The 27,432-nt window shown below is 54.3% G+C and overlaps 2 protein-coding genes across 5 annotated transcripts; one reads left to right on the top strand and one right to left on the bottom strand.

Moving 5' to 3' along the window:
- The first annotated feature begins 8,432 nt into the window (after nucleotides 1–8,432).
- On the top strand, nucleotides 8,433–21,518 carry TK1 (thymidine kinase 1). Of its 2 annotated transcripts, XM_032178560.2 has the most exons (7): nucleotides 8,513–8,708; nucleotides 8,819–8,850; nucleotides 10,427–10,537; nucleotides 12,895–12,988; nucleotides 19,988–20,077; nucleotides 20,437–20,556; nucleotides 20,662–21,518. In XM_032178560.2, the coding sequence occupies exons 1-7, from the start codon at nucleotides 8,517–8,519 to the stop codon at nucleotides 20,851–20,853; spliced, it is 831 nt and encodes a 276-aa protein (XP_032034451.1). In that variant the 5' UTR covers nucleotides 8,513–8,516; the 3' UTR covers nucleotides 20,854–21,518. The 2 variants fall into 2 exon arrangements, with proteins under 2 accessions (XP_032034450.1, XP_032034451.1); XM_032178559.2 differs by having other exon boundaries at nucleotides 8,433–8,708; nucleotides 20,437–21,518.
- Nucleotides 21,519–22,939: 1,421 nt separating this feature from the next.
- Nucleotides 22,940–27,108, bottom strand: SYNGR2 (synaptogyrin 2). 3 transcript variants are annotated; one of them, XM_032178562.2, is made up of 4 exons: nucleotides 26,935–27,074; nucleotides 24,606–24,843; nucleotides 24,013–24,152; nucleotides 22,940–23,923 (listed from the first exon to the last, which is right to left on the bottom strand). In XM_032178562.2, the coding sequence occupies exons 1-4, from the start codon at nucleotides 27,031–27,033 to the stop codon at nucleotides 23,726–23,728; spliced, it is 675 nt and encodes a 224-aa protein (XP_032034453.1). In that variant the 5' UTR covers nucleotides 27,034–27,074; the 3' UTR covers nucleotides 22,940–23,725. The 3 variants fall into 3 exon arrangements, with proteins under 3 accessions (XP_032034453.1, XP_032034452.1, XP_032034455.1); XM_032178561.2 differs by having other exon boundaries at nucleotides 22,940–24,152; nucleotides 26,935–27,108; XM_032178564.2 differs by lacking the exon at nucleotides 24,013–24,152 and having other exon boundaries at nucleotides 26,935–27,079.
- Between the last annotated feature and the right edge of the window lie 324 nt (nucleotides 27,109–27,432).

Genomic DNA, 27,432 nt, shown 5'->3' with positions numbered 1-27,432 from the left:
CCCCGCCTTGGCCTCCCAAGGTGCTGGGATTACAGGGATGAGCCATCAAGCCCAGCCTGGGTTAGAAATAATTTCTAATGCTACCATCCTGGCTAACATGGTGAAACCCGTCTCTATTAAAAATACAAAAAATTAGCCGGGCGTGGTGATGGGCACCTGTAGTCCCAGCTACTCGGGAGGCTGGAGCTTGCAGTGAGCCGAGATCACGCCACTGCACTCCAGCCTGGGCAACAGAGCAAGACTCCGTCTCAAAAAAAAAAAAAGAAAGAAATAATTTCTAATGCTGTGCATGGTTTTAAAAACAGGACTGCAAGGCCGGGTGCGGTGGCTCTTGCCTGTAATCCCAGCACTTTGGGAGGCTGAGGAGGGCAGATCACCTGAGGTCGGCAGTTCCAGACCAGTCTGACCAACACGGAGAAACCCCATCTCTACTAAAAATACAAAATTAGCTGGACGTGGTGGCGCATGCCTGTAATCCCAGCTATTTGGGAGGCCGAGGCAGGAGAACTGCTTGAACCCAGGAGGCAGAGGTTGCGGTGAGCCTGGGTAACCAGAGTGAAACTCCGCCAAAAAAAAAAAAAAAAAAAAAAAAAACAGGACTGCAGGGCTGCATGCGGCAGCCTGTGCCTGTAGTCCCAGCACTTTGGGAGGTCAAGGCGGGCGGATCACCCGAGGCCAGGAGTTCGAGACCAGCCTGGCCAACATGGCAAAACCCTGTGTCTACTAAAAATACAAAAATTAGCCGGGCATGGTGGTACACATCTGCAATCCCAGCTATTCGGGAAGCTGAGGCACAAGAATTGCTTGAACCCGGGAGATAGAGGTTGCAGTGAGATGAGATAGCACCACTGCCCTCCAGCCTGGGCAACAGAGTGAGACTCTCCCTGTCTCAAAAGAAAAAAAAAAAGAAAGAAACTGTCGCCTTTAAACACTCACTCCCCATTCCTCCTTCCCCTTGCCCCTAGCAACCACCATTCCATTTCTTGTCTTTATTATAAATTTGACTTCTCTAGGGACCTCATTTAAATGAAATCATACAGAATTTGAACTTTTGTATCTGGATAAAAAATATATACAGCATTTTGCTGACTGTAAAATGTATTTTTTTGGGCCAGGTGCAGTGGCTCAATCCCAGCACTTTGGAAGGCTGAGGCAGGCGGATCACCCGAGGTCGGGAGTTCGAGACCAGCCTGACCAACATGGAGAAACCCTGTCTCTACTAAAAATAAAAAATTAGCCAGGCGTGGTGGTGCGTGCCTGTAATCTCAGCTACTCAGGAGGCTGAGGCAGGAGAATCGCTTGAACCCGGGAGGCGGAGGTTGTGGCGAGCCGAGATTGCGCCATTGCACTCCAGCCTGGGCAACAAGAGCAAAACTCCGTCTTAAAAAAAAAAAAAAGTATTTTTACTGAAGGTCACAGTAAAACTAATTTAAAAGCCAGTGGTAAAGGAAATGGTTCTTAAACCCCCTCTCTGCCAGCCTCCTGCGCCCTGGCCATACTCACACAGCGGTTAGACTTTGTTCTCCCTGAGCCCAGACGGGGGCGGCCAGGCCTTGATGGGGATGAGGCTGTCTACTCATTAAAAGCGAACATCCCCCATTGCAAGTTAATAGGCTGGCATTGTAAGGACAAATACACATCAAAAATGAGAAAAAAAGTAATTCTCCCTGGTGCAAAGAAGGAAAAGTGTGGCTCACGCCTATAATCCCAGCACTTTGGGAGGAGAGCAGATCACCTGAGGCCAGGAGTCCCAGACCAACCTGGTGAACATGGTGAAACCCCGCCTCTACTAAAAATACAAAATTAGCTGGCGTGGTGGCGCACACCTGTAATTCCAGCTACTCGGGAGACTGAGACACAAGAATGTGAGATGCAAGAATGGCTTGAACCCAGGAGGCAGAGGTTGCAATGAGCCAAAATCACACCACTGCACTCCAAACTGGGTGACAGAGCGAGGCCTTGTCTCAAAGAAAAAAAAAAAACAACCCAATACATAAAGAAATATGCAGCCTTGAACTCCCAGGCAGCAGTCATCCTTCCACTTCAGCCTTTCAAGTAGGTGGAACTGCAGGTGCACACTACCGCACCCTGCTAATTTTTAAATTTTTTTTTTTTTGAGATGGAGTCTCGCTCTGTCACCCAGGCTGGAGTGCAGTGGCGCGATCTCAGCTCACTGCAACTCCGCCTCCCGGGTTCAAGCCATTCTCCTGCCTCAGCCTCCAGAGTAGATGGAACTACAGGTGCCCGCACCACGCCCAGCTAATTTTTTGTATTTTTAGTAGAGACAGGGTTTCACCGTGTTAGCCAGGATGGTCTCAATCTCCTGACCTCGTGATCTGCCCACCTCAGCCCTGCAAAGTGCTGGGATTACAGGTGTGAGCCACCGCGCCCGGCTGCTTACAGCTCTTGTATGTTTCACCACCCTCATGTATTTATCGAGCAAATAGAGATGAATTTGGAACAGAGCTGGGCACAGCAAGGAACATGAAGAACTCAGGAAACAGCTCCACCCCAATCTATTGAGACAGGAGGATGGTGGAATTGCTGGAATATACTTCTAACAAGTCTGTTCCTCCTCCTGGGTTCTCTCTGTTTAGAAAACCACCAAGCCCAGGAGCCCAGGCATCTGCCTCTGAAAGGCTGTGTTGAGCCTGCTGCATCAGAGTCAATTTGCCAAGCATGGCTGGCTGCGTCCTCACCCACGCTTCCTCCTCGGGGCCTGCTCCCCATCCCAGCACAGATGCATTGCCAGGTGTTCAAATCGTGGTACGGCACTTTGCAGATACAGGGTAGAGATGGAAATGGACCTTAAGACTTCACTAGTTTACAGGTTTCCAAGTCCAGATTTCTTTAAAGAATGAAAAGGTGAAAGGCCAGGCATGCTGGCTCCAAGGCAGGCGGATGACCTGAGGTCGGGAGTTTGAGACCAGCCTGACCAACATGGAGAAACCCTGTCTCTACTAAAAATACAAAATTAGCCAGGGTTGGTAGCACAGGCCTGTAATCCCAGCTACCAGGGAGGCTGAGGCAGGAGAATCGCTTGAACCTGGGAGGTGGAGGTTGTGGTGAGCCGAGATTGCACCTTTGCACTCCAGCCTGGGCAGCAAGAGCAAAACTCCGCCTCAAAAAAAAAAAAAAAAGTCCGGGCATGGTGGCTCACACCTGTAATCCTAGCACTTTGGGAGACCAAGGAGGGCGAATCACCTGAGGTCAGGAGTTCAAGACCAGCCTGACGAACATGGAGAAACCCCACCTCTACTAAAAAAAAAAAAAAAAAAAAAAGTACAAAACACTTAGTAGGGCGTGGTGGCGCCTGCCTGTAATCCCAGCTACTTAGGAGGCTGAGGCAGGAGAAGCACTTGAACCCAGGAGGCGGAGTTAGCGGTGAGTCGAGATCACGCCATTGCACTCCAGCCTGGGCAACAAGAGCGAAACTCTGTCTCAAAAACAAAAAAAAAAGGGCTGGGCGCGGTGGCTCATGCCTGTAATCCCAGCACTTTGGGAGGCCGAGGCGGGCAGATCACGAGGTCAGTAGATCGAGACCATCCTGGCTAACACGGTGAAACCCCATCTCTACTAAAAATACAAAAAATTAGCCGGGCGAGGTGGCAGGCGCCTGTAGTCCTAGCTACTCGGGAGGCTGAGGCAGGAGAATGGCATGAACCTGGGAGGCGGAGCTTGCAGTGAGCCGAGATCGCGCCACTGCACTCTAGCCTGGGCGAAAGAGTGAGACTCCATCTCAAAAAAGATAAAAAATAAAAAAAGAAAGAAAGAAAAGGTGGCCAGGTGCGGTGGCTCACGCCTATAATCCCAGCACTTTGGGAGGCCGAGGTGGCCAGATCACGAGGGTCAAGAGATGGAGACCATCCTGGCTAACATGGTGAAACCAAAAACAGTGGGTGAGGAACACCTGTAGTCCAGCCTCAGGAGGCTGAGTCAGGGAAACGTTGAACAGAGATTGGACTTGGAGACAGCGTCTCACTGTTATCCAGGCTGGTGTGCAGTGATGCAATCTCAACTCACTGCAACCTCTGCCTCCCAGATTCAAGCAATTCTCATGCCTCGGGTTCCCGAGTAGCTGGAATTACAGGTGTCCAGCTAATTTTCGTATTTTTTTGTAGAGATGGGGTTTTGCCATGTTGGCCAGGCTGGTCTTGAACTCCTGGCCCCAAGTGATATATCTGCCTCGGCCTCCCAAAGTATTGCTTTTTATGAATAGTGACCGCATTCCACAGTCAGCAGCGGATGGGGAATGTTCCTGTTCACTTCACCTCTGTATGCCAACCACAGCCCACAGCCTTACGGGCCTGGGTATGGTTGGCTGAGCAGGAAAGGCCAGGCATGGTCGACTGAGCCATGGACCTCCCCTGGACCTCTCCTGCCTCCAGCAGTCCCTGCAGCAAAGGGGCCTGGGCACCTGCCCCTGAGCAGGGAGGTTTATAAAGTGCCTGGTGTTTGGGAAATGCCCCTCGAGGCCCAGGTGGTGCAGCACAGCCCCCCAACCCCTAGCATTCTGAACCACTGCCACATGCTAAAGGCCACCCAGTGCAGCCACGGAGAGGTCACACTAGTACCTTCAATTCCTATTTGTGAGTAGGTCCTCAAGGATTCCTCTGCTCCCAGTCGGACAACCCATCGGCTGGGACAGTACTGATTCTCCAGCTCCTGCAGGGCACAAACATGAGGCTCCATAAGACTTTCCTTTTCAGCAGAGGGTGCCCCCCCCCTCGCCCATGCCCGGCTGCTCCTCTCTGCCTTAGAAGCCCTCTCCCCAGTATCCCAGGGTCTCCAAGATGCCCTCGGATCCATGGTCTAGAGGTATACCAGCGACCGCTGTGCCTTTAGCCAGCTGGCAGTCTTAAGGGGAGATGAGGTCCTCCAGACGAATCCAGTTAGTGCCATCATGGGCACCACTCCCACAGCAGTTACCACCAGGGGAGCCCAGGTGGCCCAGTGGCTCACACCTGTAATCCCAGCACTTTGGGAGGCCGAGGCGGGTGGATCACCTGAAGTCAGGAGTTTGAGACCAGCCTGGCCAACATGGCAAAACCCCGTCTCTACTGAAAACACAAAAATTAGCTGAGCATGGTGGTGTGCACCTGTAATCCCAGCTACTTGGGAGGCTGAGGCAGGATAATTGCTTAAGCCTGGGAGGCGGAGGTTGCAGTGAGCCAACATTGCACCACTGCACTCCAGCCTGAGCGACAGAGCAAGACTCCATCTCAAAAAAATAAAAGGAGGAGCTGATCTGCCCTGAGAGGGTGCGATTCTGACCACAGGAGGTCACTGCACAGTCAAAGGCACAGAGGTGAGGAGTAAGGAATGAAAGGTCAGTTTGCAAATGCTGGCAGGCCCTATGGCTGACGCACAGAGGTGAGGCTGGGAGGCCGGGCTGGAGGAGGAGGGGCGGTGAATGTCGGGCTAACACCTTCACACCTTATGCAGAAAGTAACAAGGAACCATTCTGAGGCAGTTTGGAGAATTAAAAAAAAAAAGAAAAAGAAACAGAGGCTGGGCGCGGTGGCTCACGCCTGTAATCCCAGCACTTTGGGAGGCTGAGGCGGGATCACGAGGTCAGGAGTTTGAGATCAGCCTGACCAACATGATGAAACCCTGTCTCTACTAAAAATACAAAAATTAACCGGGCGTGGTGACACGCGCCTGTAATCCCAGCTACTCAGGAGGCTGAGGCAGCAGAATAGCTTGAACCAGGGAGGCAGAGGTTGCAGTGAGCCGGGATCATGCTACTGCATTCCAGCCTGGGCGACAGAGTGAGACCCCGTCTCAAAAAAAACAAAAAACAAAAAACAGAAAATGCTGGACGCGGTGGCTCTGGCCTGTAATCTCAGCACTTTGGGAGGCCAAGATAGGCGGATCACTTGAGTCCAGGAGTTCCAGACCAGTCTGGGCAATATGGCGAAACACCATCTCTACAAAAAATATGAAAAATCAATCGGGCATGGTGGTGGACACCTGTAGTCCTAGCTATTCGGGAGGCTAAGGCAGGAGAATCGCTTGAGCCCAGGAAGCAGAGGTTGTAGTGAGCCAAGATTGTGCCACTGCACTCCACCCTGAGAGACAGAGCAAGACCTTGTTTCAAAAAAAAAAAAAAAAAAAGACCAGGCGTGGTGGCTCACACCTGTAATCCCCACACTTTGGGAGGCCGAGGCGGGTGGATCACCTGAGGTCAGGAGTTTGAGACCATCCTGGCCAACATGGTGAAACCCCGTCTCTACTAAAAATACAAAAATTACCTGGGCATGGTAGCAGGCGCCTGTAATCTCAGCTACTCGGGAGGCTGAGGCAGGAGAATCGCTGGAACTCGGGAGGCGGAGGTTGCAGTGAGCTGAGATCCCACCATTGCACTCTAGTCTGGGTGACAACAGCGAGTCTCCATCTCAAAAAAAAAAAAAAAAAAAAGTAACAAGGAACCAGATTTTGAAGAAAGGGCTCAAAACCATCATGAGAAATGGGAAGTCAGGGCGACCTCACGGAAAGGCCTGAGGTCAAATGCCATCTGACCTCCCTCACTTACTTACTGTTTTATCCTGAACAAGTTACTTAGTCTCTGGGATTCAGTTCCCTTACTGGTAGAAGGCATCTATCCAGGCCCGGCACAGTAGCTCACACCTGTAATCTCAGCACTTTGGGAGGCTGAGGTGGGTGGATCACTTGAGGCCAGGAGTTCAAGACCAGTCTGTCCAACATGGCGAAACCCCGTCTCTGTTAAAAATACAAAAATTGGCCAGGCGCAGTGGCTCATGCCTGTAATCCCAGCACTTTGGGAGGCCAAGGCGGGTGGATCGTGAGGTCAGGAGATGGAGACCATCCTGGCTAACACAGTGAAATCCCATCTCTACTAAAAATACAAAAAAATTAGCCGGGCATGGTTGCGGGCACCTGTAGTCCCAGCTACTCGGGAGGCTGAGGCCAGAGAATGGCATGAACCCTGGAGGCAGAGGTTGCAGTGAGCCCAGATCGCGCCACTGCACTCCAGCCTGGGCGACAGAGCGAGACTCTGTCTCAAAAAAAAAAAAAAAAAAAAAAAAAATTAGCCAGGCATGTAGTACCAGCTACAGTGAACCTGTAATCCCAGCCACTCAGGAGGCTGAGACAGGAGAATCACTTGAACCCGGGAGGTAGAGGTTGCAGTGAGCCGAGATCATGCCACTGCACTCCAGCCTGGGTGACTGAGCGAGACGGTGTCTCAAAAAAAGAAGGCATGTATCCAAATCACAAGGTTAAAAGGGATAAAGCATGCGAGTAAAATAAAGCAAGCCACTCAGTGTGGGTTGCTTCTTCCTCCCAGTGAAGGGGCTCTTTGTCAGAGGTCCTTGGATCTGTCCAATCCATACCTGCAAAGGTTATTACCTGTAGGATCCTTACAGCCACACCCGGCACACTCTGTGATCACTACCACCATCTTTGTTGCTATTATTTATGATCATGATTATACAATGGGTTTCTTTTCTTTCTTTTTTTTTTTTTTTGAGCCACCGCACCCAGCCTGTATGTTTCTAACCTTCACAACAATCCCAATGTAAACACCAGCTGTTTTGAATCCTTCAGCCTGTGCCGCATAAGCACAGACCCAAAAACATTGTGTAACCTCAGATCAAGGTCCAGAACTTTGGCCCCTAACCTCCTGTGGGTCTATGGATTTTTTTTTTTTTTTGAGACGGAGTCTTGGTCTATCACCTAGGCTTCCAGGCTGGAGTGCAATGGCATGATCTTGGCTCACTGCAACCTCCACCTCCTGGGTTCAAGCAATTCTCCTGTCTCAGCCTCCCCAGTAGCTGGGATTACAGACATACATCACCACGCCCAGCTAATTTTTGTATTTTTAGTAGAGACGGGGTTTCACCATGTTGGCCAGGCTGGTCTCGAACTCCTAACCTCGTGATCCACCAAAAGTGCTGTGATTACAGGTGTGAGCCACCACGCCTGCCAGGGTCAACGGATATTATTAGCATAGTCAGGACTTCAATTTTCTCTATCCTGAAAATCGGGCTAACAAAAATCCTTAGGAGAAGGTAAAATACACCATGGTGCTCAAGCACTGGGGACCTGGCACACACTAGGCGCTCAGCATGCCCACGGGACTGGTCTAGATGGCTTCTAAGCTTCCTTCTTAGAATTCCAATCTAATAAATGAGCTAACTCCGCCCTAGCCCCTTAGTCCCTCCCCGCAATCCGCCTACCTCTGCAGACATCTTCTTCCAAGGAACTTCGCTTGGGAAACCCACACCCGACACATCCATCATGGCGTCTACAGCCAAATGGGCGTGCGTCCTGCTCTTTTATATGGCCAGAGCCCCGCCTCGCTCCGCCCCCTTTAAATTTGGTAGGCGGAGCGAGGCGGGGCTCAGACCAGGCCCCACCCCGAGCAGCCATGTCCAACGCCCTGATTTCCAGGCCCTCCCAGTCCCTGGGCCCACGTCCCGGATTCCTCCCACGAGGGGGCGGGCAGCGGCCAAATCTCCCGCCAGGCCGGCGGCCGGGCGCTGATTGGCCCCATGTCGGCGGGGCCGGCTCGTGATTGGCCAGCACGCCGTGGTTTAAAGCGGTCGGCGCGGGAACCAGGGGCTTACTGCGGGACGGCCGTGGAGAGTACTTGGATCCGTGAATTTCCCGGAGGCGCAATGAGCTGCATTAACCTGCCCACCGTGCTGCCCGGCTCCCCCAGCAAGACCCGGGGGCAGATCCAGGTGCGGGGGCCAGCCCTGCGCGTGGCTGGGGATGAGGGGGTCGTGGTGATAGCCTGTGCCCAGGCATCCGCGCAGGGCGGGCCCTCAAATGACCTCACCTTCTCTCCTAGGTGATTCTCGGGCCGATGTTCTCAGGAAAAAGGTAATGGCTTCGCGGGGCTGGGGTGGAGCTCCTTTCTCTTCTCCGGGGACCCCTTGCCCCTTCCCTTCCCTTCCCCTAGAAGGACCCGCACAGCCTCCTACAGCTCCCGCCCGGGATGCTCCTCCTTCCTTGAATTCGGTCCAGAAGGAAGTCTCCGCCCCCTTCTGCCCAGGCCAAGCCCCTCCTCCTGTGTGGACGCCACTCCCTCCTGGAGCTGGTGACAGCTGGTTACGGCTTAGTTCTCCTCCCCACCAAGTCCTCTGAGAAGGCGGCAACCAGTTATGTCCACTGTAGGCCAGGCATTTTTGTACACCCCTATTCAATGTGGCTGTTTCCTTATAAGGCCAAGGAAATGCAGTCGCTTTCTGCACCAAGGAGTCTGAAGCCGTGGAGCCTCTGCTCTCCTGAGGTGATAGAACCATTCCCTGACCCGGGTGGGGCTCGTGAGTTTCCTGAGTAAACTACCCACCCACCATTGTTTTTGTTTTGTTGTTGTTCTCGTAGAGGTAGGATCTTGCTATGTTGCCCAGGCTGGTCTCAGACTCCCGGGCTCAAGCAATTCTCTCACCTCGGCCTCCCAAGTAGCTGGGACTGCAGGCGTGCACTGCCTCCACCCAGCTAATTTTATTTTATTTTTGTAGAGCTAGGGTCTTGCTATGTTGCCCAAGCTGGTCTTGAACTCCTGGTCTCAAGCAATCCTCCTCCTTCGGCATCCCGAAGTGCTGGGATTACAGATGTTAGCCACCATGCCCTGCCCCAACATTCTTTTATGGCCCTGGGGATCACTTCAGCTCAAACCCCTTGCTCAGGAAGATGAGGCTCAGAGGTGGACTTCTTGGATCCAGAAGCAGGTGCTTTTGACACTGCACACAAAGGCTTTCTGAAATTAATTTAGAAAAGCTCTATGCTGGGTGCGGTGGCCCATGCCTTTAATCCCAGCACTTTGGAAGGCTGAGGTGCGTTGATCACTTGAGGTTAGGAATTTGAGACCACCCTGGTCAAACATGGTGAAACCCCATCTCTACTGAAAAAAAAGAAAAACAAAAATTCTCTGGGCGTGGTGGCAGGCTCCTGTAATCGCAGCTACTCGGGAGGTTGAGGCAGGAGAGTCTCTTGAACCCAGAAGGCAGGGGTTGCAGTGAGCTGAGATCGCTCCACGGCACTCTAACCTAGGCAACAGAGCGAGACTCCGCCTCAAAAAAAAAAAAGAAAGAAAAGCTCTGAACTCTGGGAACAACTCTGAGATGAGGTTACTTTGGAATGCAGTTGCAGGTCCCCTCTACATGTAGCCTTTGCTTCTGCCTTCTCCACTACATCCTGGGGAAGGTTACTCCTCCCACACTTCCTGGGACCACCTGAGTACCATTCCTGGACCTCTTCTCCATAGAGAATTCTGACTTCCAACCCTCTTTGTAGGGATATTATAGCCTGCCTGCTCTGCCCTGCTCTTTTCCGGCTGTGGTGGGCTCAGTCTGCATACCACTAGGGACAATGAGGAGCCAGGCTTGTTGGGGAGGGGTCTCCTTCTCCCACTCCTCCCGCTGTGGACCTCACCTGACCCTCTCTCCTCTTGCAGCACAGAGTTGATGAGACGCGTCCGTCGCTTCCAGATTGCTCAGTACAAGTGCCTGGTGATCAAATATGCCAAAGACACTCGCTACAGCAGCAGCTTCTGCACACATGACCGGTCAGTCCCTGCCCCCTGCAGTCCTGTCCAGTGGAAAATCACAAGGCACAGGACACACTGTTAGACTCTCTTTAATGGGGATGGTTAATCATGCTGACCTGGCATTGAACGATTCAAATCAGCACACTTTCCAAGGTGCTTGGCAAGGTAGTACACACTCTCCATTCCCTGGGCTGGAGCCAGTGGTTCTCCACTGAGGGTGGTTTTGCCCCCAGGGTCCATTTGACAATGTCTGAAGACATTTCTAGTTGTTGCAACTGGAGAGGGGAGGGGATGCTACTGGGCTTTAACGTGTAGAGGTCAGGGACACTGCTGCTAAGCGCCCTGTGGCGCACAGGATGGCCCCCATGCAAGAATGAGCTGGCCCCAAATGTCAGGAGCCTGCCAATGTTCAGAAACTCTGCTGTAGGGTTTCAGCTTCACACAGGCTGCAAACTGGTTTGGTTTGGCCTGCACGTTGATTTTTGTTTAATTTTTTAGTTGTCCGTTGTTGGCTGGCTCCCGGTCACCTGGCAGCCTTCACGCTTCCCTGTTTTATGTGTAGCTGTTTGAGCTCGCTGGACATTTCTGCCTGCAACCTCAGGTTGTGAGTTAAATTCACTTCCTTGGCAGCAGATGTGGGCCTGATGTTTCTGAGCCTGAGACACTTTGCTTGGTCCTCTGGACTTGTCCACCTGGGCACCCAGTGGCAAAGCCATGCTGTGCCACACATCATAGGGCTTCGACCTCAGAGCCCTGGCTGGGAGCTATATCCGAGAATTGCTACAGCTGTGCAGAGAACAGATCCACCCGGTGTGTGGCTTTCGGTGGGAGCTGAGGGGCTCCTGAAGCCAGATGGTGGTGGAGTGGAGGGTGCCTGGGGCTTGGAGTTGCATGTGGGGATGTAACCGCACTTCCTGGCCATGCTGTCTGTTGTCGGTCATTGACTTTTCCAAATTTGCTTCCTCATTCCTAAGATGCGATGTCCACAGCACAGGGTGGTGTTACACCTGGCGGGGACAGGGAAAGCAGAGGAGGTCACTTCGTTCCAGCTGTTGGAAGTGCAACTTCTGGAGTCAGTCAGATCCGGGATTAAATATGAGTTCTGCCCGTGTGTCACAAGTCATCTCTAACACAGGCCACAGAGGCCAAGGCTGGGCCAGCAGCATTGACGGCTCCAGAGAGGCTGCCCTTGCAGGGGCCACAGCTGGCCTCCCACCTGCCCTCACTTTGTCTTTCTCTGTTTAGGGAGGGAAGAGGGAATTTAAAATGCCCAAAATACTGTTTCACACATTCTTTCCAGAACTTGAAGTAGGATTATAGCAAGGTAATAACGAAACAATAGTTGTAAAGTATGTTTTTTTGTTTGTTGTTTGTTTTTGAGACAGGGTCTCTCTCTGTCACCCAGGCTGGAGTGCAGTGGCTCAATCATAGCTGTTACGTGACCCCAAACCCTTGGGCTCAAGTGATCCTCCCACCTCAGCCCCGAGTAGGTGTGACGACAGGCGCACACCACTACACCCACTTAATTTTTAGACTTTTTGTCACACAGTGTCTCGCTGTGTTACCCAGGCTGGTCTCGAACTCCTGAGTTCAAGTGATCCTCCCGTCTTGGCCTCCCCAAAGATTACAGGCATGAGCTGCTGTGTCTGGCCAGAATACAGGATTTTAAAATCTATATTTTGTAACATAATTAATATAAAGACAAATATAACCCAGGCCCAGTTCTAGTTATTCATTCAAATATAATAAAGCTGAATCACATATAAGTAATGGTATCATGGGCCCTGGTACCTGATGAAGTTGGCCTAGTCTGCCTCCAGCTCCTGAACAGTGGAAGAGCTTTTAGTCTCATTGAGCTTTGTATTGGACATTACTGATTTCTAGTCCAAAGCATCAAGTGAAGTGGCTTGTATAAATAACTGGTTTTCCTCTGGGAGGCTAAGCCGGGTGGATCACTTAAAAGTTAGGAGTTTGAGACTAGCCTGGCCAACATGGTGAAACCCCATGTCTGCTAAAAATACAAAAATTAGCTGGGTGTGATGGTGTGTGCCAGTAGTCCCAGCTACTCTTGAGGCTGAGGTGGGAGAATCGCTTCAGCCCCTTGAGAATTGGGAGGTGGAGATTGCAGCGAGCCGAGATGGCCTCACTGCACTCCAGCCTGGGTGACAGAGCAAGACTCTGTTTCAAAAAAAATAAATAACTGGTTTTCTGGACGAGGGCCTTTCCCATTGGTGCTAACTTCTCAAAGCCCGGCTGGGTGAACACTGAGCCTGCTTTGCAGGTAGTGGGTGGTCACGACAGTGCCATTCCCTGAGCCCTGCACTCTGGCTTCTGGCCTCCCTGGCCCTGCTCACGCTCTGGCTTTCCCTTCCCAGGAACACCATGGAGGCGCTGCCTGCCTGCCTGCTCCGAGACGTGGCCCAGGAGGCCCTGGGCGTGGCTGTCATAGGCATCGATGAGGGGCAGTTTGTAAGTTGGCTTGTCCTGGCATCACTCTTCCTGCCAGCTCCTGCTCTGTCCTCCCGTTTTCCCTCACTGACTTGGAGGTTATCTGATCTTTTAGTAAAATAACAAGGTTAAATAGCTACAACTAGTGTTGGAATACCCTCTGAAGGTCCCTTTCTAGTTTCCCTGTCATAGTCATGTAGGATTCATTTTACCTTTTTTGTTTTGAGATGGAGTTTTGCTCTTGTTGCCCAGTCTGGAGTGCAATGGTGCGGTCTCACCGCAAACTTTGCTTCCCAGGTTCAAGCAATTCTCGCCTGTCTCAGCCTCCCAAGTAGCTGGGATTACAGGCATGCGCCACCATGCCCAGCTAATTTTATATTTTTAGTAGAGATGGGGTTTCTCCATGTTGGTCTAGCTGGTCTCAAACTCCCAACCTCAGGTGATCCGCCCCGCTTGGACTCCCAAAGCACTAGGATTACAGGCATGAGCTACCACACCTGGCCATTTTACCTTTTTAAAAATACATGTATCTATTTACTGGCAAGATGCAGTGACTCACACCTGTAATCTCAGCCTTTGGGAGGCCAAGGTGGACAGACCACTTGAGCTCAGGAGTTGGAGACTCACCTGGGCAACATAGTAAAACCCCAACTCTACCAAAAAAAAAAAAAATTAGCCAGTCATAGCGGCACACACCAGTGGTCCCTGCTACTCAGGAGGCTGAGGCATAAGGATGGAGCCTGGGAGTTGGAGGCTGCAGTGAGTGGTGACAGCGCCACTGCACTCCAGCCTGGGTGACAAGGCCAGACCCTGTCTCAAAAAAAAAAAGGCGGGGGAGGTGGGGAGTAGTGTTTGGTTTGCCTCACGGTTCCTTTTGCTTGTTTCTTATACGTTTATTTTCTTCTTGTTGAAGTACATTTTTTAGTAGTTTTTGCAGCCAGGATGTACAGATGGGAAGCTGCCAGTCTTTGTATGGAAATCTTTCTTTTGTCATCTAGTTTAAGCTGGGCAGCAAGGGGTAGGTTGATCTTGTGTGGGTTTGTTTTTGTTTTTTTTTTGAGACGGAGTCTTACTCTGTCGCCCAGGGTGGAGTGCAATGGCGTGATCTCGGCTCACTGAAACCTCTGCCTCCCGGATTCAAGCGATTCTCCCACCTCAGCCTCCCAAGTAGCTGGGATTACAGGCACGCACCATCGTGCCTGGCTAATTTTTGTAGAGATGAGGGTTCACCATGTTGGCTAGGCTGGTCTTGAACTCCTGACTTCAGGTGATCTACCCGCCTTGGCTTCCCTAAGTGATGGGATTACAGGTATGAGCTGCCATGCCCGGACTTTTTTTTTTTTTTTTTTTTGAGACGGAGTCTTGCTCTGTTGCCCTGGCTAGAGTGGAGTGACGTGATCTTAGCTCACAGCAACCTCCGCCTTTTGGGTTCAAGCAGTTCTGCCTCATCCTTCCGAGTAGCTGGGATCACAGGTGCGTGCCACCACGCCTAGCTCATTTATGTATTTTTAGTAGAGATGGGGTTTCACCATGTTGGCCAGGCTGGTCTGAAACTCCTAACCTCAGGTGATCCACATGCCTCGGCTCCCAAAGTGCTGGGATTACAGGCATGAGCCACCACGCCCGGTCTTGATCTAGTTGCTTTGAAAAGTAGGAGCGCCGGTCATTGTGTTTTTGCTCAGAGGAAGGCCGCCATCTCTCTAATGTTACCTCTGGTCAGGTATTCTATCTGTTCTCTCTCAGCACAATGTGTGTAGGGGAAGCTTTGTTTCATTTATCCTGCTTTATAGCTGGTGTGCCTTTTCATTTCTGGGGAAGGAATGAAGCCATTATCACTTCAGGTATTTCTCTCCTCATCCCTCTCTGAAGTGTTCTGGGTTCCATCTTCCAAAGTGTGTTTTGTTTCAGTGACTATTTTTACATCTGCTGCTCTAATTCATCATGCTCCATTTTGTTTGACAAGTTACTGTTGGGTTATTTTTAAATTTATGCTGTTCCTTCCATTATGTTTCTGAAAATCTTTTCTTAGACTCTTCCAGATTTTTCTGTTTCTTCAGGAACACATTCTGTGGTTGAGTTTCTGGGTTATTTTCTGTTATCTTAGTTTTCTTTCCTCTGCTTTGGAGATTTTATTTTTGTTAGTTTATCACAAATGAATGAAACTGAAACTCTCTCCAAGGGGTTTAGCAGACTTGACCTCTTAGGTACTTTTAGGGTTGCCTCGAAGTACACAATGTGGTGGTTTGATATAAACATAACAGGAATTTCTCACTCACAGACCCCTACGTGGTTCCAGGCCGGTTGATGGGGAGGCCGCCCACGAGGCAGCTTAGGTCCCCCTGGCTGGCTGTATGCAGACACCGAAGGGGAGAGCCGTGGCAGAGCCCCTGGGTGTGAGGTTTTCATGGGCCTGACCGGAAGCTGCAAACGTCACTGCTGCTGATGTTTCAGAGACTAGAACCTGGGCACAGGGCCACCTATAAGTTTAGTATACTTAGTCCAGTTCTTTTTTTGTTTGTTTTTAAAAACAGAGTCTTGCTCTGTGGCCCAGGCTGGAGTGCAGTGGCGCAATCTTGGCTCACTGTAACCTCCATCTCCCAGGTTCAAGTGATTCTCCCGCCTCAGCCTCCCGAGTAGCTGGGATTACAGGCTCCTGCCACCATGCCCAGCTAATCTTTTGTATTTTTAGTAGAGACGGGGTTTCATCATGTTGACCAGGCTGGTCTGGAACTCCCAACCTCAGGTGATCCGCCTGTCTCAGCCTCCCAAAGTGCTGGGATTACAGGCGTGAGCCACCACGCCTGGCCACACTTAGTCTAGTTCTATACCCTGGACCGTACATTTAGTCTAGTTCTATACCCTGGAGGAAGAATAACTGAGTTTGTTTGGTGAGTGCTTCGAGATCTCTACCCACCCTGCCTCCCGGCACAGAGCCAGGCTGCTCTGGCTTGAATACCCTGCCCGGACGTCACAGGGCCTGTACCCCCCACAGGCCAGTCCTGCCTTCCTGGTTCTATTCTTGCCCAACATTCTGTATGAGTCACAGCTGCAAATTCCGTTCCCATGGGGAGGCTGACGGGTCCCTTCCTCTGTGCAGGGCATCTGCCCTGTGGAGTTGAGCTTGCCAGTGTCCGCTCTGGGTTCCCGACCACCCAGCAGCTGGCATCTCCTCCCCACTTGGGTGTGCCCATTCCGTTTCTGACCTTCAGAGGTGCACCCCTGAGCACCCCCATGCCTCTGCGTACGTGGAGACGTTGCTGCTGCCCTGTGGTTGAGGAACTCCAGGTGAGAAAGTGAGCCCAGGCTGGGAAGAGGGCTGCAGCTGTTCTCTTTTGCTCCCAAACTGTGGCCTCGGAGTGCATCCAGGGATTTTGCATCAGCTGTGGGGACATGGCCCTCTCAGAACAAGGAAGCTTCAGCTTTGGCAAGGCTCTCCCTCCTTCAGACCTGCTGCTGTGAGTTGTTCAATAGCTCTGTTCTCCTGGCGCTGCGTAAACCTTGTTGACAGAGGCTGGTCCAGACCCCCGAGGCAGAAACTTTTCCCTTCTCCTTCCTCCTTCCTTGACATCCAAATGCCCCAAGTCATGAGCCAGCATATTAAGTCCTGTCCCCTGTTCAGCCTATAGAAGGGATCTCTCGGTCTACTTCCTCCCTGGCCAGCAAGTAAAACTTGAGTTCATTCAGTGAGTATTTATTACATCCTATCCAGACATCAGCATTCTGCCCTGGCCTCTGTGCACCCTTGTTCTCTTCAAGAAGTTCAGGGTCACCAGCCTAACCAACACGGAGAAACTCTGTCTCTACTAAACATACAAAAATTAGCTGGGCGTGGTGGCGCATGCCTGTAATCCCAGCTACTCGGGAGGCTGAGGCAGGAGAATCACTTGAACCTGGGAGACGGAGGTTGCGGTGAGCCAAGATTGCCCCATTGCACTCCAAGCCTGGGCAACAACAAGAGCAAAACTCTGTCTCAAAACACAAAAAACAAAAAAACAAAAGAAGTTCAGGGTCTTCCCATTGCAAGCAGTTCTAGATCGAGGAGAGGGGTTCCTAGCATGGGACCCAACAGAAGGAAGGTCCTTCGCTCCTTCATCGTCTACGTGGACAGTGGATGAAGCCTGGCCTAACCTGCCTTGTTCCTGTTTTCTGGGTCAGCAAGGAAAGCCTTTCACAGAGTAGCCACCGTGCCGTCCTGAGGAAGGCCCTGGGTCAGAAGCTTCTATGCTTCTTTGTACCCCGGGTGCTCACACTGCTTTGTAGAAACCATTGGCATCCAAGAGAGATTCACCTGGAAAACCCGAAGTTCATAGCTGGGGGTGCTGTGCTTCAGATGCTGGTGGTGGATAGGCACCCTGGCCCCAGCACCACCCCCACGTGTTCATCAACAGCTGCACAGTGTGTGGTGGGCTTGCAGGGTCGCTTGGCAACAGTAGGAGCTCTGATTTATATTTTTAAACTTTTTTTCTGGCTGGGCACGGTGGCTCACACCTGTAATCCCAGCACTTTGGAAGGCCGAGGCGGGCAGATCACTTGAGGTCAGGAGCTTGAGACCAGCCGGGCCAACATTGTGAAACCCCATCTCTACTAAAAATACAAAAATTAGCCAAGCATGGTGGCACGCACCTGTAATTCCAGCTACTTGGGAGGCAGAGGCACAAGAATTGCTTGAACGTGGGAGGCAGAGGTTGCAGTGAGCCAAGATTATGCCACTGCACTCCAGCCTGGATGACAGAGCAAGACTCGGTCTCAAAAAAAAATAGACGAGGCGGGGCGCAGTGGCTCACACCTGTAATCCCAGCACTTTGGGAGGCAGAGGCAGGTGGATCACGAGGTCAGGAGATCGAGACCATCCTGGCTAACACGGTGAAACCCTGTCTCTACTGAAAATACAAAAAAATTAGCCGGGCGTGGTGGTGGGCGCCTGTAGTCTCAGCTACTCGGGAGGCTGAGGCAGGAGAATGGCGTGAACCCGGGAGGCAGAGCTTGCAGTGAGCTGAGATCGCACCACTGCACTCCAGCCTGGGTGACAGAGCGAGATTCCATCTCAAAAAAAAAAAAAAAAAAAATAGGCCTTTTTGTGTTTTCTGTTCTACTACACAAGTAATACAGGTTGAGTATTCCTTATCCTAAATGCCTGGGACCAGAAGTGTTTCGGATTTCAGGTTTTGGAACATTTGCATATTCATAATATAATGAGACCTTGGGAATGAGCCCCAAGTGTAAACACAAAATCCATTTATGTTTTATAGACATCTTAGGCACATAGCCTGAGAGTAATTTTATGTATTTAGTAATTTGGGCGTGAGCCACAGTTTTGACTGTGACCTGTCCCATGAGGTCAGGTGTGGAATTTTCCACTTGTGGTGGGCGCTCAGAAAGTTTCAGATTTTGGAGCCTTTCAGGTTAGAGACATGCAATCTATAATAAGTTTAATCTAGGAAAAGTTAGTGTCCGGCACGAGGCTCACGCCTGTGATCCCAGCACTTTGGGAGGCTGAGGCAGGCAGATCGCTGGAAGTGCTGGACGGGTGAGGAAGTGCTGCGTGGAAGAACCAAGCTCTCTGACTATGGACCTCAGCCCGAGGTTGGTCAAGAGGTGGAGTGAGTGGGGGCTGAGGACCTTCCTCCGTCCTGAAACCCTGATGCAGGAGAGTCTGGGGTCTGCCTTCTACCATCATGTGGAGGGTTAAGGAGCAAGGTTCTCAACTCAGGAGGGTTCTTCCCCTCTCGATTCCCACCCAGGGGACATTTCACAACAACTGGAAACAATTTTGTCACAGCTGGGGGGTGGGAGGTGTGTTCCTGGCATCTATCTAATGTGTGGGGGCGAGGGACGCAGCCCAACACCCTACAGTGCACAGGACACAGCGACATGCAGCCTCAAATGGCAGCGATGGCAGCATCAGCCCTCCAGGGGGTGCGCCCCTGGTGCAGGAGGTGTGCTGGCCCACAGCTCCTTGCAGGCTGGGAGCTGCATTTTCGTGACACATCATGAGTCCTCAGAGAAAAAGAGGGAACGAGTGCATGGTGGGGAGGGGCCCTGGCATGCTGGAGTCTGGGTTTCCTTCTCCAGAGGCCACTGCAGTCAGCTGAGTGCAATCAGTCACGTTGGGCTTTGCTTGGATCTCACTGGAATTTTTCGAGCCACCCCTTAGTCCTCACCTTGCTAAGCCCTCACGTCTCAATAACCTCAAACCTCAGTACCTGGGCTGAAAAAGCCTGAGTGGCCCTGGGAGAGAGACCCCGCACCCAAGGACAAGGACATCCCTGCTCCACCCAACCCAAAGGCCAGTCTGGACATATGAACTCAACCAGCTAAGAGTGATATGATTGATTGATGAGAATCAACAGAGCACTTGCCAGAGTTTCAGCTTCTCCCTGGGCCAAAGTGAAGTTTGATTTACACAGTAAATGTGCTCTGTGCAGGCCCTGAATTTAGAAGGCTATGCTGTGTCATCCTGCTCCGTAAATGGCCAGTAGGACCCCCACCCCCTTCTCAAGGCACATTACCTGTTTAAAAAGGGGGAGGCAAGAGCACAAAGCACCCACCTATTCACCGAAGAGCATGTATATAACTTAGGGCCTTCCATCCTTAAACAACAGGACCTTCCTTGCTCTTAGCGAAAAGGAAACAGGTTCAGAGATGTTAATTCATTGCCAAGGTCACGCAGATAATGGGTCCGATTAAGAGCGGTGTCCGAGCCCAAGGCAGCAGGCCTTTGGCCCCTGCAGTGTTAAACAGCACAGCTGGTGTGGAAGTCCGATGCTGAGTCCTGGGTACCTGGACTTGGAGCGGAAGCTGGCTGCAGGGGGAAGGGGCTGCGCAGTTGTGGAAGTGCCTGTCGTCTGCTGGGGGGCATGCAGATGGACAGTCCCCCCGCCTGGGGAGCCTCGTGGGAGAATTAGAGTTACTCCGGCCCAAATGGCCAGAGTTGTCAGATCTGGCAGCGTCTTCGCTGGGGCTCCAGGGAGCTGCTGCTGGGGTGGAAGCTCACGCTCTTTCTCCACGTGCCCTTTCCAGTTCCCTGACATCGTGGAGTTCTGCGAGGCCATGGCCAACGCCGGGAAGACTGTAATTGTGGCTGCACTGGATGGGACCTTCCAGAGGAAGGTAAGGCGTCTGATCCAGGTCTGGAGCTGGGATTGAGGAGGGCAAGAGGCTTCTGGGTGGGCACAGAGACACCAGCTCTGGGTGACCAGGGCTCAGCCACCACAGGGGTACAGCCGAGCTGCTCAGGCCTTGGCTGAGCCCAGGGACTCCATGGTCTGTGCAGACTGGGTGCCATCTGCTGTGGCAGGTGCTTTGAATTGGCAAAGGGACAGAGCCGGGCATGGTGTTCTGGGGGTTGGGGGAAGGACTAAGGTCAGAGCAAACTCTCCTGGCTTCAGTGCTTGTGAATCAGAGGGTTTAAAAGAAAAACCCGCCTGGTGAGGTGGCTGAGCGCCCGCTGTCTTTCCATGGGAGCGCAGCCATTTGGGGCCATCTTGAACCTGGTGCCGCTGGCCGAGAGCGTGGTGAAGCTGACCGCGGTGTGCATGGAGTGCTTCCGGGAAGCCGCCTACACCAAGAGGCTCGGCACAGAGAAGGAGGTAGCCCCACCTGCCTTCCCTGCCTTCCCTGCGGGCCGGGGTGGGGGTGTGGCTCTGCCTCCTTCCTGTCCTGGCCCTTCACCCGTCCCCTGTCCCTGCGGCCAGGTCGAGGTGATTGGGGGAGCAGACAAGTACCACTCCGTGTGTCGGCTCTGCTACTTCAAGAAGACCTCGGGCCAGCCTGCCGGGCCAGACAACAAGGAGAACTGCCCAGTGCCAGGAAAGCCAGGGGAAGCCGTGGCTGCCAGGAAGCTCTTTGCCCCACAGCAGATTCTGCAATGCAGCCCCGCCAACTGAGGGGCCTGCGAGGGCCGCCCGCTCCCTTCCTGCCACTGCCGCCTAGTGGACGCTGCCCCGCATTGCTGCCTGGCCACTCCAGGAGGAAGTCGGGAGGCGTGGAGGGTGACCACACCTTGGCCTTCTGGGAAGTCTCCTTTGTGTGGCTGCCCCACCTGCCACATGCTCCCTCCTCTCCTACCCACCGGCCTGCTTAAAGCTTCCCTCTCAGCTGCTGGGATGATCGCCCAGGCTGGAGCTGGCCCCGCTTGGTGGTCTGGGATCTGGCACCCTCCCCCTCCTTGGGGTGAGGGACAGAGCCACACGCTGTTGACATCAGCCTGCTTCTTCCCCTCTGCGGCTTTCACTGCTGAGTTTCTGTTCTCCCTGGGAAGCCTGTGCCAGCACCTTTGAGCCTTGGGCCTCACTGAGGCTTAGGCCCCTCTGCCTGGGATGGGCCCTCCCCTGAGGATGGCCTGGACTCACACCTTCTTGTTTCCTTTTGGGCTCAAAGCCCTTCCTACCTCTGATGATGGTTTCCACAGGAACAACACCATCTTTCACCAAGGTGGGTGGCACCAACTTTGCTGCGACTTGGATCCCAGGGGCTTATCTCTTCAAGTGGGGAGAGAGGGCAGGGTCCACGCCTCTGCTGTAGTGTATGAAATTAACTAATTTAAAATTCACTGGTTGGTGGACGCACATTTCTCTTTCACCTGGGTTTCCCCGGGTCTCGTGGACAGCTCCAACTTCATTTAGGTGGGGATTTTCTTCCAGATCTTTTTGTTTTGTTTTGAGACAGGGTCTCTGTCGCCCAGGCTGGAGTGCAGTGTTGCGATCCCTGCTCACTGCAGCCTCTGCTTCCCCAGTTCAAGTGATTCTCCCCCGTCAGCCTCCCAAGTAGCCGGTATTACAGGCATGTACCACCACACCTGGCTAATTTTTGTATTTTTAGTAGAGACGAGGTTTCACCATGTTGGCCAGGCTGGTCTTGAACTCCTGGCCTCAAGTGATCCACCTGCCTCGGCCTCCCAAAGTGCTGGGATTACAGGTGTGAGGCACTGCACCTGGCCCCCAGATATTTCTGTAGTAATACTGATCTCTTAACCACAACCCTTTAACTGAGAAATGTTCATGGGGCGTGTCCTAAGCGGAACATCATCTGCCTTCCTGTCTGGGCCAGTGTCAGGACAAAAATGGGTGTACAGAGGAGCCCAGGGCCCAGTTGGAAGGACGAGGCACTGTCCTGCCCGCTGGGCCTGTGAGGTCAGGTTTTGTTTGTGAAACAAACTCTTGGTAATTCAGGAGTCAAGATGTCTCTCAGCTGTGCCTCAGAGATGGGCTGCTGGCAGCTCACTTGGGGGCAAGCATCACGGGGGTAAGCTGTGGACTCGGTGCTGTGCCTGGGTGTGCCCTGCACAGGCAGGGTCACCGCTCCCAGGGCCTCCCCAGCCTCCCTCTCCCCTTTGCTAGTGATGTGTCCCAAGCCAAAGCCATCGGGTGAGGCTGGGAGCAGTGCCCTGTTAGTTTGTACTGGGGAGTTTTAAACAATCGGGACTTGCCGATGACAGCTCCCTCTGTCATTGGTCAAAAGAAGAAGGCAGAAGTTGCTTTAGGGCCCTGACCTCTTCCAGAGATGGGCCTAATCTCCAAGGGGCGGGCTGGACGGCCAAGGCCGTGTCCCAAGAAGGCTCCAGAGGTGCCGACCCTGGAGGAAAGTAGAAACCTGGTCTTACCTATGGTACCCCTATTCAGTGCTAAGAAAGGGCCAAGAGGGAAAGGTTACAGGGGAAGGGGCATTCACTGACAACTCCCAGGTACCCCCACCCCAACTCTAGGAAGGGAGCAGCAGGACCCTGGCACTGCAGGCCAGAAAAATCATCTTGTTTACAAGCTGAGCACAGTTACTATTTTAAGATGTTGATGAAAGGCTTGTGCGGAATGCGACCCCAGATAGAGGGAAGGGGGCCAGCCAGGCAGGCTGGAGGGGGCAGACTGCCACTGCCTTGTTCAAAATACAAGTTCCATAAAGCCAGCCCCTAAGGGTGTACCCAGAGTGGAGTCTTCCTCCAACGCCTAGGCTGTGGCTCAACCAGTGACTGGAGACTGAATGAGAAAACATTTATTCCGTCTCCAAACAGCATCCCAGGGCCGGGCATCTCCCCCACGACTTTATAATACACTCGGCACAGACAGAGTCTGGGAGCCATGGGGCACCCCTGCCCTCCCCAGGCTTCCTAAGTAACAACTGCAGAATATTTACATAAAGCTGGGTGTTGTCAGGCAAAGCCCTTCCCTGCTGCCAGGGGTGGGAGCAAGGAGGAAGTGCCATGAGCACCAGCCCTGCCCTCACACCATGGGAGGCAGCCCAGAGGCCACGGGCACAGGGTGGTGGCCCCCAGATCATACAGCAGTGGGCACAGGGGAAGCAAACCTGAGTGAGGACACAAGAGCCTGGTCCGGCTCCGCTGCACAGGGCAGGTGTGATGGCCCCCACGAGTCTTTGGCAGAGAACGCAGATAATAGCGGCTCCCGCGGCCTGACCCGGGCCGGGGGGAAGCTGAGGCACTTCTCTGTAGCACATGGGTGCCTGCTGGCTTCTAGCCACTCCAGGCGGGGCTGGGGTCATTAAAAGCAAGGAAAAAACACTAGCTAAAAACCCTTTCCTAAAAGTGCCCTGGAGGAGTGAGCGGCTGACTGAAGCCTTCTGGGCACAGGCACTTGGGGTGTGGCTCTGCCAGCCCCCACCAGGCTGTGAGGCTCCTTAGCTGTGTGTCAGCTACACAGGATGGAACAGGTGAAAGAGGGGGGCTGGCAGTTCCAGGAGGCTCATGGGAAAGTCCAGGGCAGAGGGGAGGGCCCTCTCTGTCCCCCTTCCCACCCTAACCGCCACTCAGTACACAGGGGGCGGCTGGTAGCCCTCGGTGGTCTCCGCATTCTGGGTGAAGGGTGGCTGTTGGTAGTTGTCCACAGATGCACCCGGGTAGGAGGCGTAGGCGGTATTGGGGTCCGGAGTGGGGTCGACGTAGTTCTGGATGAAGTCGTCCACACCAGCCTTGTAGCGCTGGTAGGCCAGGGAGGCCAGCACACCCTGCAGGGGGAGCACAGAGGGGTACAGGTGGGTGGGGGACCCCACCCTCCACCACCCTTTACCCAAGAACCAGCCCCTGGCCGTCCTACCCAGGAGAAGATGGAAAAGAAGCTGAAGGTGATGGCTGCCCTCGCAGAGTCGGCTCCCACCAGCACGTCCTTCGGGTCGGTGACCGCCCACTGGTTGGTGAGGAAGCAGAAACCAACAAACCACAGGAAGGTCCAGAGAGCTGGGGGAGGACGGGTGGAGCGTCAGTTCCATGGAAAGGGAGGGGCTTTCCAGGACTCTGGGAGGGGACGCGGGCAGGTAGGGCAGGGACCTCCCAGGGGAGCCTCCACAATATGGAGGGGAGGACTTGGAAGCCGGGCTGGGATCCACCTCCAAATCCCCCACACTCGGGCCTTGGCATGGTGGGTCCCAGCAGACAGCCTAGGGGACAAAAGAGGCGGAGGCAAAGCCCGTCTGCTCGGGTGTGCTGGGGATCCACTCAGCTTCTAGCTACCCCAGGCAGGGCTGGTGCCATTCAAGCAAGGAGAAACACTAGCTGAAAACCATTTCCTAAAAATGCCCTGGAGGAGTGAGCTGCTCCCTGCCCCTCCCAGAGAGGCCGAGACCCCCCCAGCTGTGGAACCCTGAGTTAATGCCTCCCCCAAGATCAAATGGAGGTGCCACAGGCAGATACCTGAGAAGAGCAGGTCACCAATGACCAGGTACTTGCGGTCAGTGGCATTGCTGATCTGGGGGAAATACGCGTCGACTACCAAGAAGAAGGCGGAGGCCAGGAAGGCCAGCACTCCGATGGCACTGCCATAGCGGCAGGCATCCTCGTTGTGGTTGAACACGCAGTACATCTGCTTAGACTTGTGGGTGTTGCTGTAGCCCTCGCCATAGATGCAGGAGAACACGATCAAGGCGAAGACCTGCCGGGAGGGGAGGACCTGGTAGGGCTGGTGGCCACCTGAGGGGCACACACAGCGGGGACCCTGATGGGGTGTACAGATGCTGGCCTCTCCCACCACTGCTGTCCCCTTTTGGGTTTTTGTTGTTGTTTGAGATGGAGTCTTGCTCTTGTTGCCCAGGCTGGAGTGCAATAGTGCGATCTCAGCTCACTGCATTCTCTGCCTCCTGGGTTCGAGCAATTCTGCCTCAGCCTCTCTAGTAGCTGGGATTACGGGTGCCCTCCACCACACCCGCTAATTTTTGTATTTTTAGTAGAGATAGGGTTTCACCATGTTGGCCAGGCTGGTCTGGAACTCCTGACCTCAGGTGATCCGCCCTCTCGGCCTCCCAAAGTGCTGGGATTACAGGCATGGGCCACCTCACCCAGCCTGCTGTCCCCTTTTGGAGGCTGACATCTTAGCCCCTCCAAACTTGTGGAGGTGAGCTGATGAGCAAAGTGCTTCCTGGTGCACCCCAGGATCAGAATCTGTAGGCACCAGGGGGCCTGGCCCTGGGAATCCTGGACCGGGGAGGGGTGGGGAATGGGCAGGGACCTCCTAGGCAGGGGCTGCTCCTGCCCCAGCAGCCTGCCTGCAGGAATCATTCTGCTTAGGTACCTGATGGATGAAGGGCAGTCCTTCCATCCCCAGCCCAACCTCACCTTGAAAGAGGTTTAAACAAGACAGGCCAAGTCACAAAGACTACCCAGCCCCCGTCACCTTCCGTCCAAGTCACTTCTACAGCGCCCAGCCTCTGCCTGAATACCGTGGACAGGCCCTCTTGGGAAGGCCATGCCGGCGCCCCTGTGTCTTCACCTCCTGGAACTCCCTCTAACCCTCCCTGGTTCAGCCTGGCCAGCTTTCTCCACACAAGGACTTCCAGCCTCTGTGGCATCCTGGTCCCTCCCAGTCTGTCTCCCACCCCACAGAGGGCCCTGCATGCACAGGGCACTACAAGGGAACTAACTCAGGCCTGTGGATACAGATCTGAACTCAGATCCCTGGAGGACCCAGGGTGGATGTAGGGGGGCTCCAGCCCCTTGGGAAGAGCCCCATGCCACCTCCCTAAACTTGAAGGCCACCACCCATGCCTGCTCCACCTCAGCAGGTGTGGGACAGGTCTGTGAGCATCAGGCTCCCTCTGCGATGGCCCCAGGACTCTCCCCTGCCAGTCCTGCCCTGTCGTCCCAGGGAGCTCTCTGTAGGGCTCTGGAGCTGGCAGTCACAGGCCCCGCCCCCAGCTGGAGATGAAGCCAGATCTCCGGGATGATGGGAGCAGGGTGCCCATCCAGGACTCCTGGCACTGCCATCCCAACCCACTGGGCACCTGATTCTTGGACACAGCCCAGGACAGAGGCGGTCAGACCCCACAGCCTGGCTGGGAGCTGGTGTGGGCGCCCTGGGGGACCTCAGAAGCTCCAGGCCCAGGCATGGTCTGGGCACAGCAGGCCCACCTCTCCCTGCCCCCTCATGACACCCCCTCCAGCTTTCAGTGCTGGCTGTCCAAGAACAGCGCCCCCTGCCACACACACAAAACCTGGTTTTGGAGGTATTGCCCAGCTTACAGGGAGGGGGTACATCTTGGGGTCCCTGAACTTCAGGTGGGAAGGCGGACCCGTGGCCTGCCCCGAGTGGGAAGGATACCCTGTTTCCGGGCGTTGGGTCGCCCCCCACCCCCTCCCTTACCCCACGTGGCTTCGGAAAGCCCCGTCCCGGTGAACTCCCCAATCTGGGAGTCGCGGCGTGCGGGCCACCTGTCCGGGAGCTGCCCCCAAACTCCTCCCACTGCCAGCGAGGCAGGGGCCCGCTCCCTGCGGAGCCTCGGGACACCCCGCGTCGGGGCGCGAAGCTGGGGGTGGGGTGGGTGGCGGGACCCAGGACCGGGAGGGGACAGCAGGACAGACTGTGGAGGGCGGGAAGGCGGGCCCCGGGACGCTGGACGCCGGCCCCGCTCGCTGCCAGGCCCCGGACGCGGCCGCCGCCACCTGTCGCGCTCGTGCGCTAGGGGCCCCGCCGGGCCTGGCGACTGGGGGGGTCCCCAGGGTGCCCCCGGCCCGCCCTCCCCGGGCTCACCAAGCACACAGCGCGCGCCACCACCTGCGGCTGCGTCAGGAAGCGCCGCAGGTCGAAGGAGCCGCCCGCCTTGGCCGCGCCGTAGGCCCCGCTCTCCATGTCGCTGTCGCCGCCGCCGCCGCCGCCGCCACGGAACGCTGAGGAACCTGCCCGGCGCCCCGCCCCGCTCCACCCGCCGGGGGCGTGGCCAGGCGCCGCTAGGGACCGAGGGCAAAGTGCGGCCCTCGCGAGCGGCGGGCGGGCCGCGGGACTGCGCTTCTAGCGGCGGGGAGGGGCTCTGGCCGCGGAGCACCGGTGTCCACCCCACCTCGGGGTTGAGGGGCTAGTCCCCGGGCCACGCCGGCCGCAGCACGGACCAGAAAGGGTCAGAGAATCCCCCAGGAAGACGGACAAACGGAGGACCGCTCACCCTCTTTGCCCCTGCCCTCCCACCGCCTCCTCTAGGAAGCCCACCACCTACCAAGAACCCGCCCAGGCTCATAAGCAACCCCTCCCCCA

The sequence above is a fragment of the Hylobates moloch genome, unplaced genomic scaffold, assembly GCF_009828535.3.
Source record: "Hylobates moloch isolate HMO894 unplaced genomic scaffold, HMol_V3 SCAFFOLD_15, whole genome shotgun sequence".
Lineage (NCBI taxonomy): Eukaryota > Metazoa > Chordata > Mammalia > Primates > Hylobatidae > Hylobates > Hylobates moloch.
The sequence above is the reverse complement of the archived record's forward strand: the minus strand, read 5'-3'. Positions and strand labels throughout refer to the sequence as shown.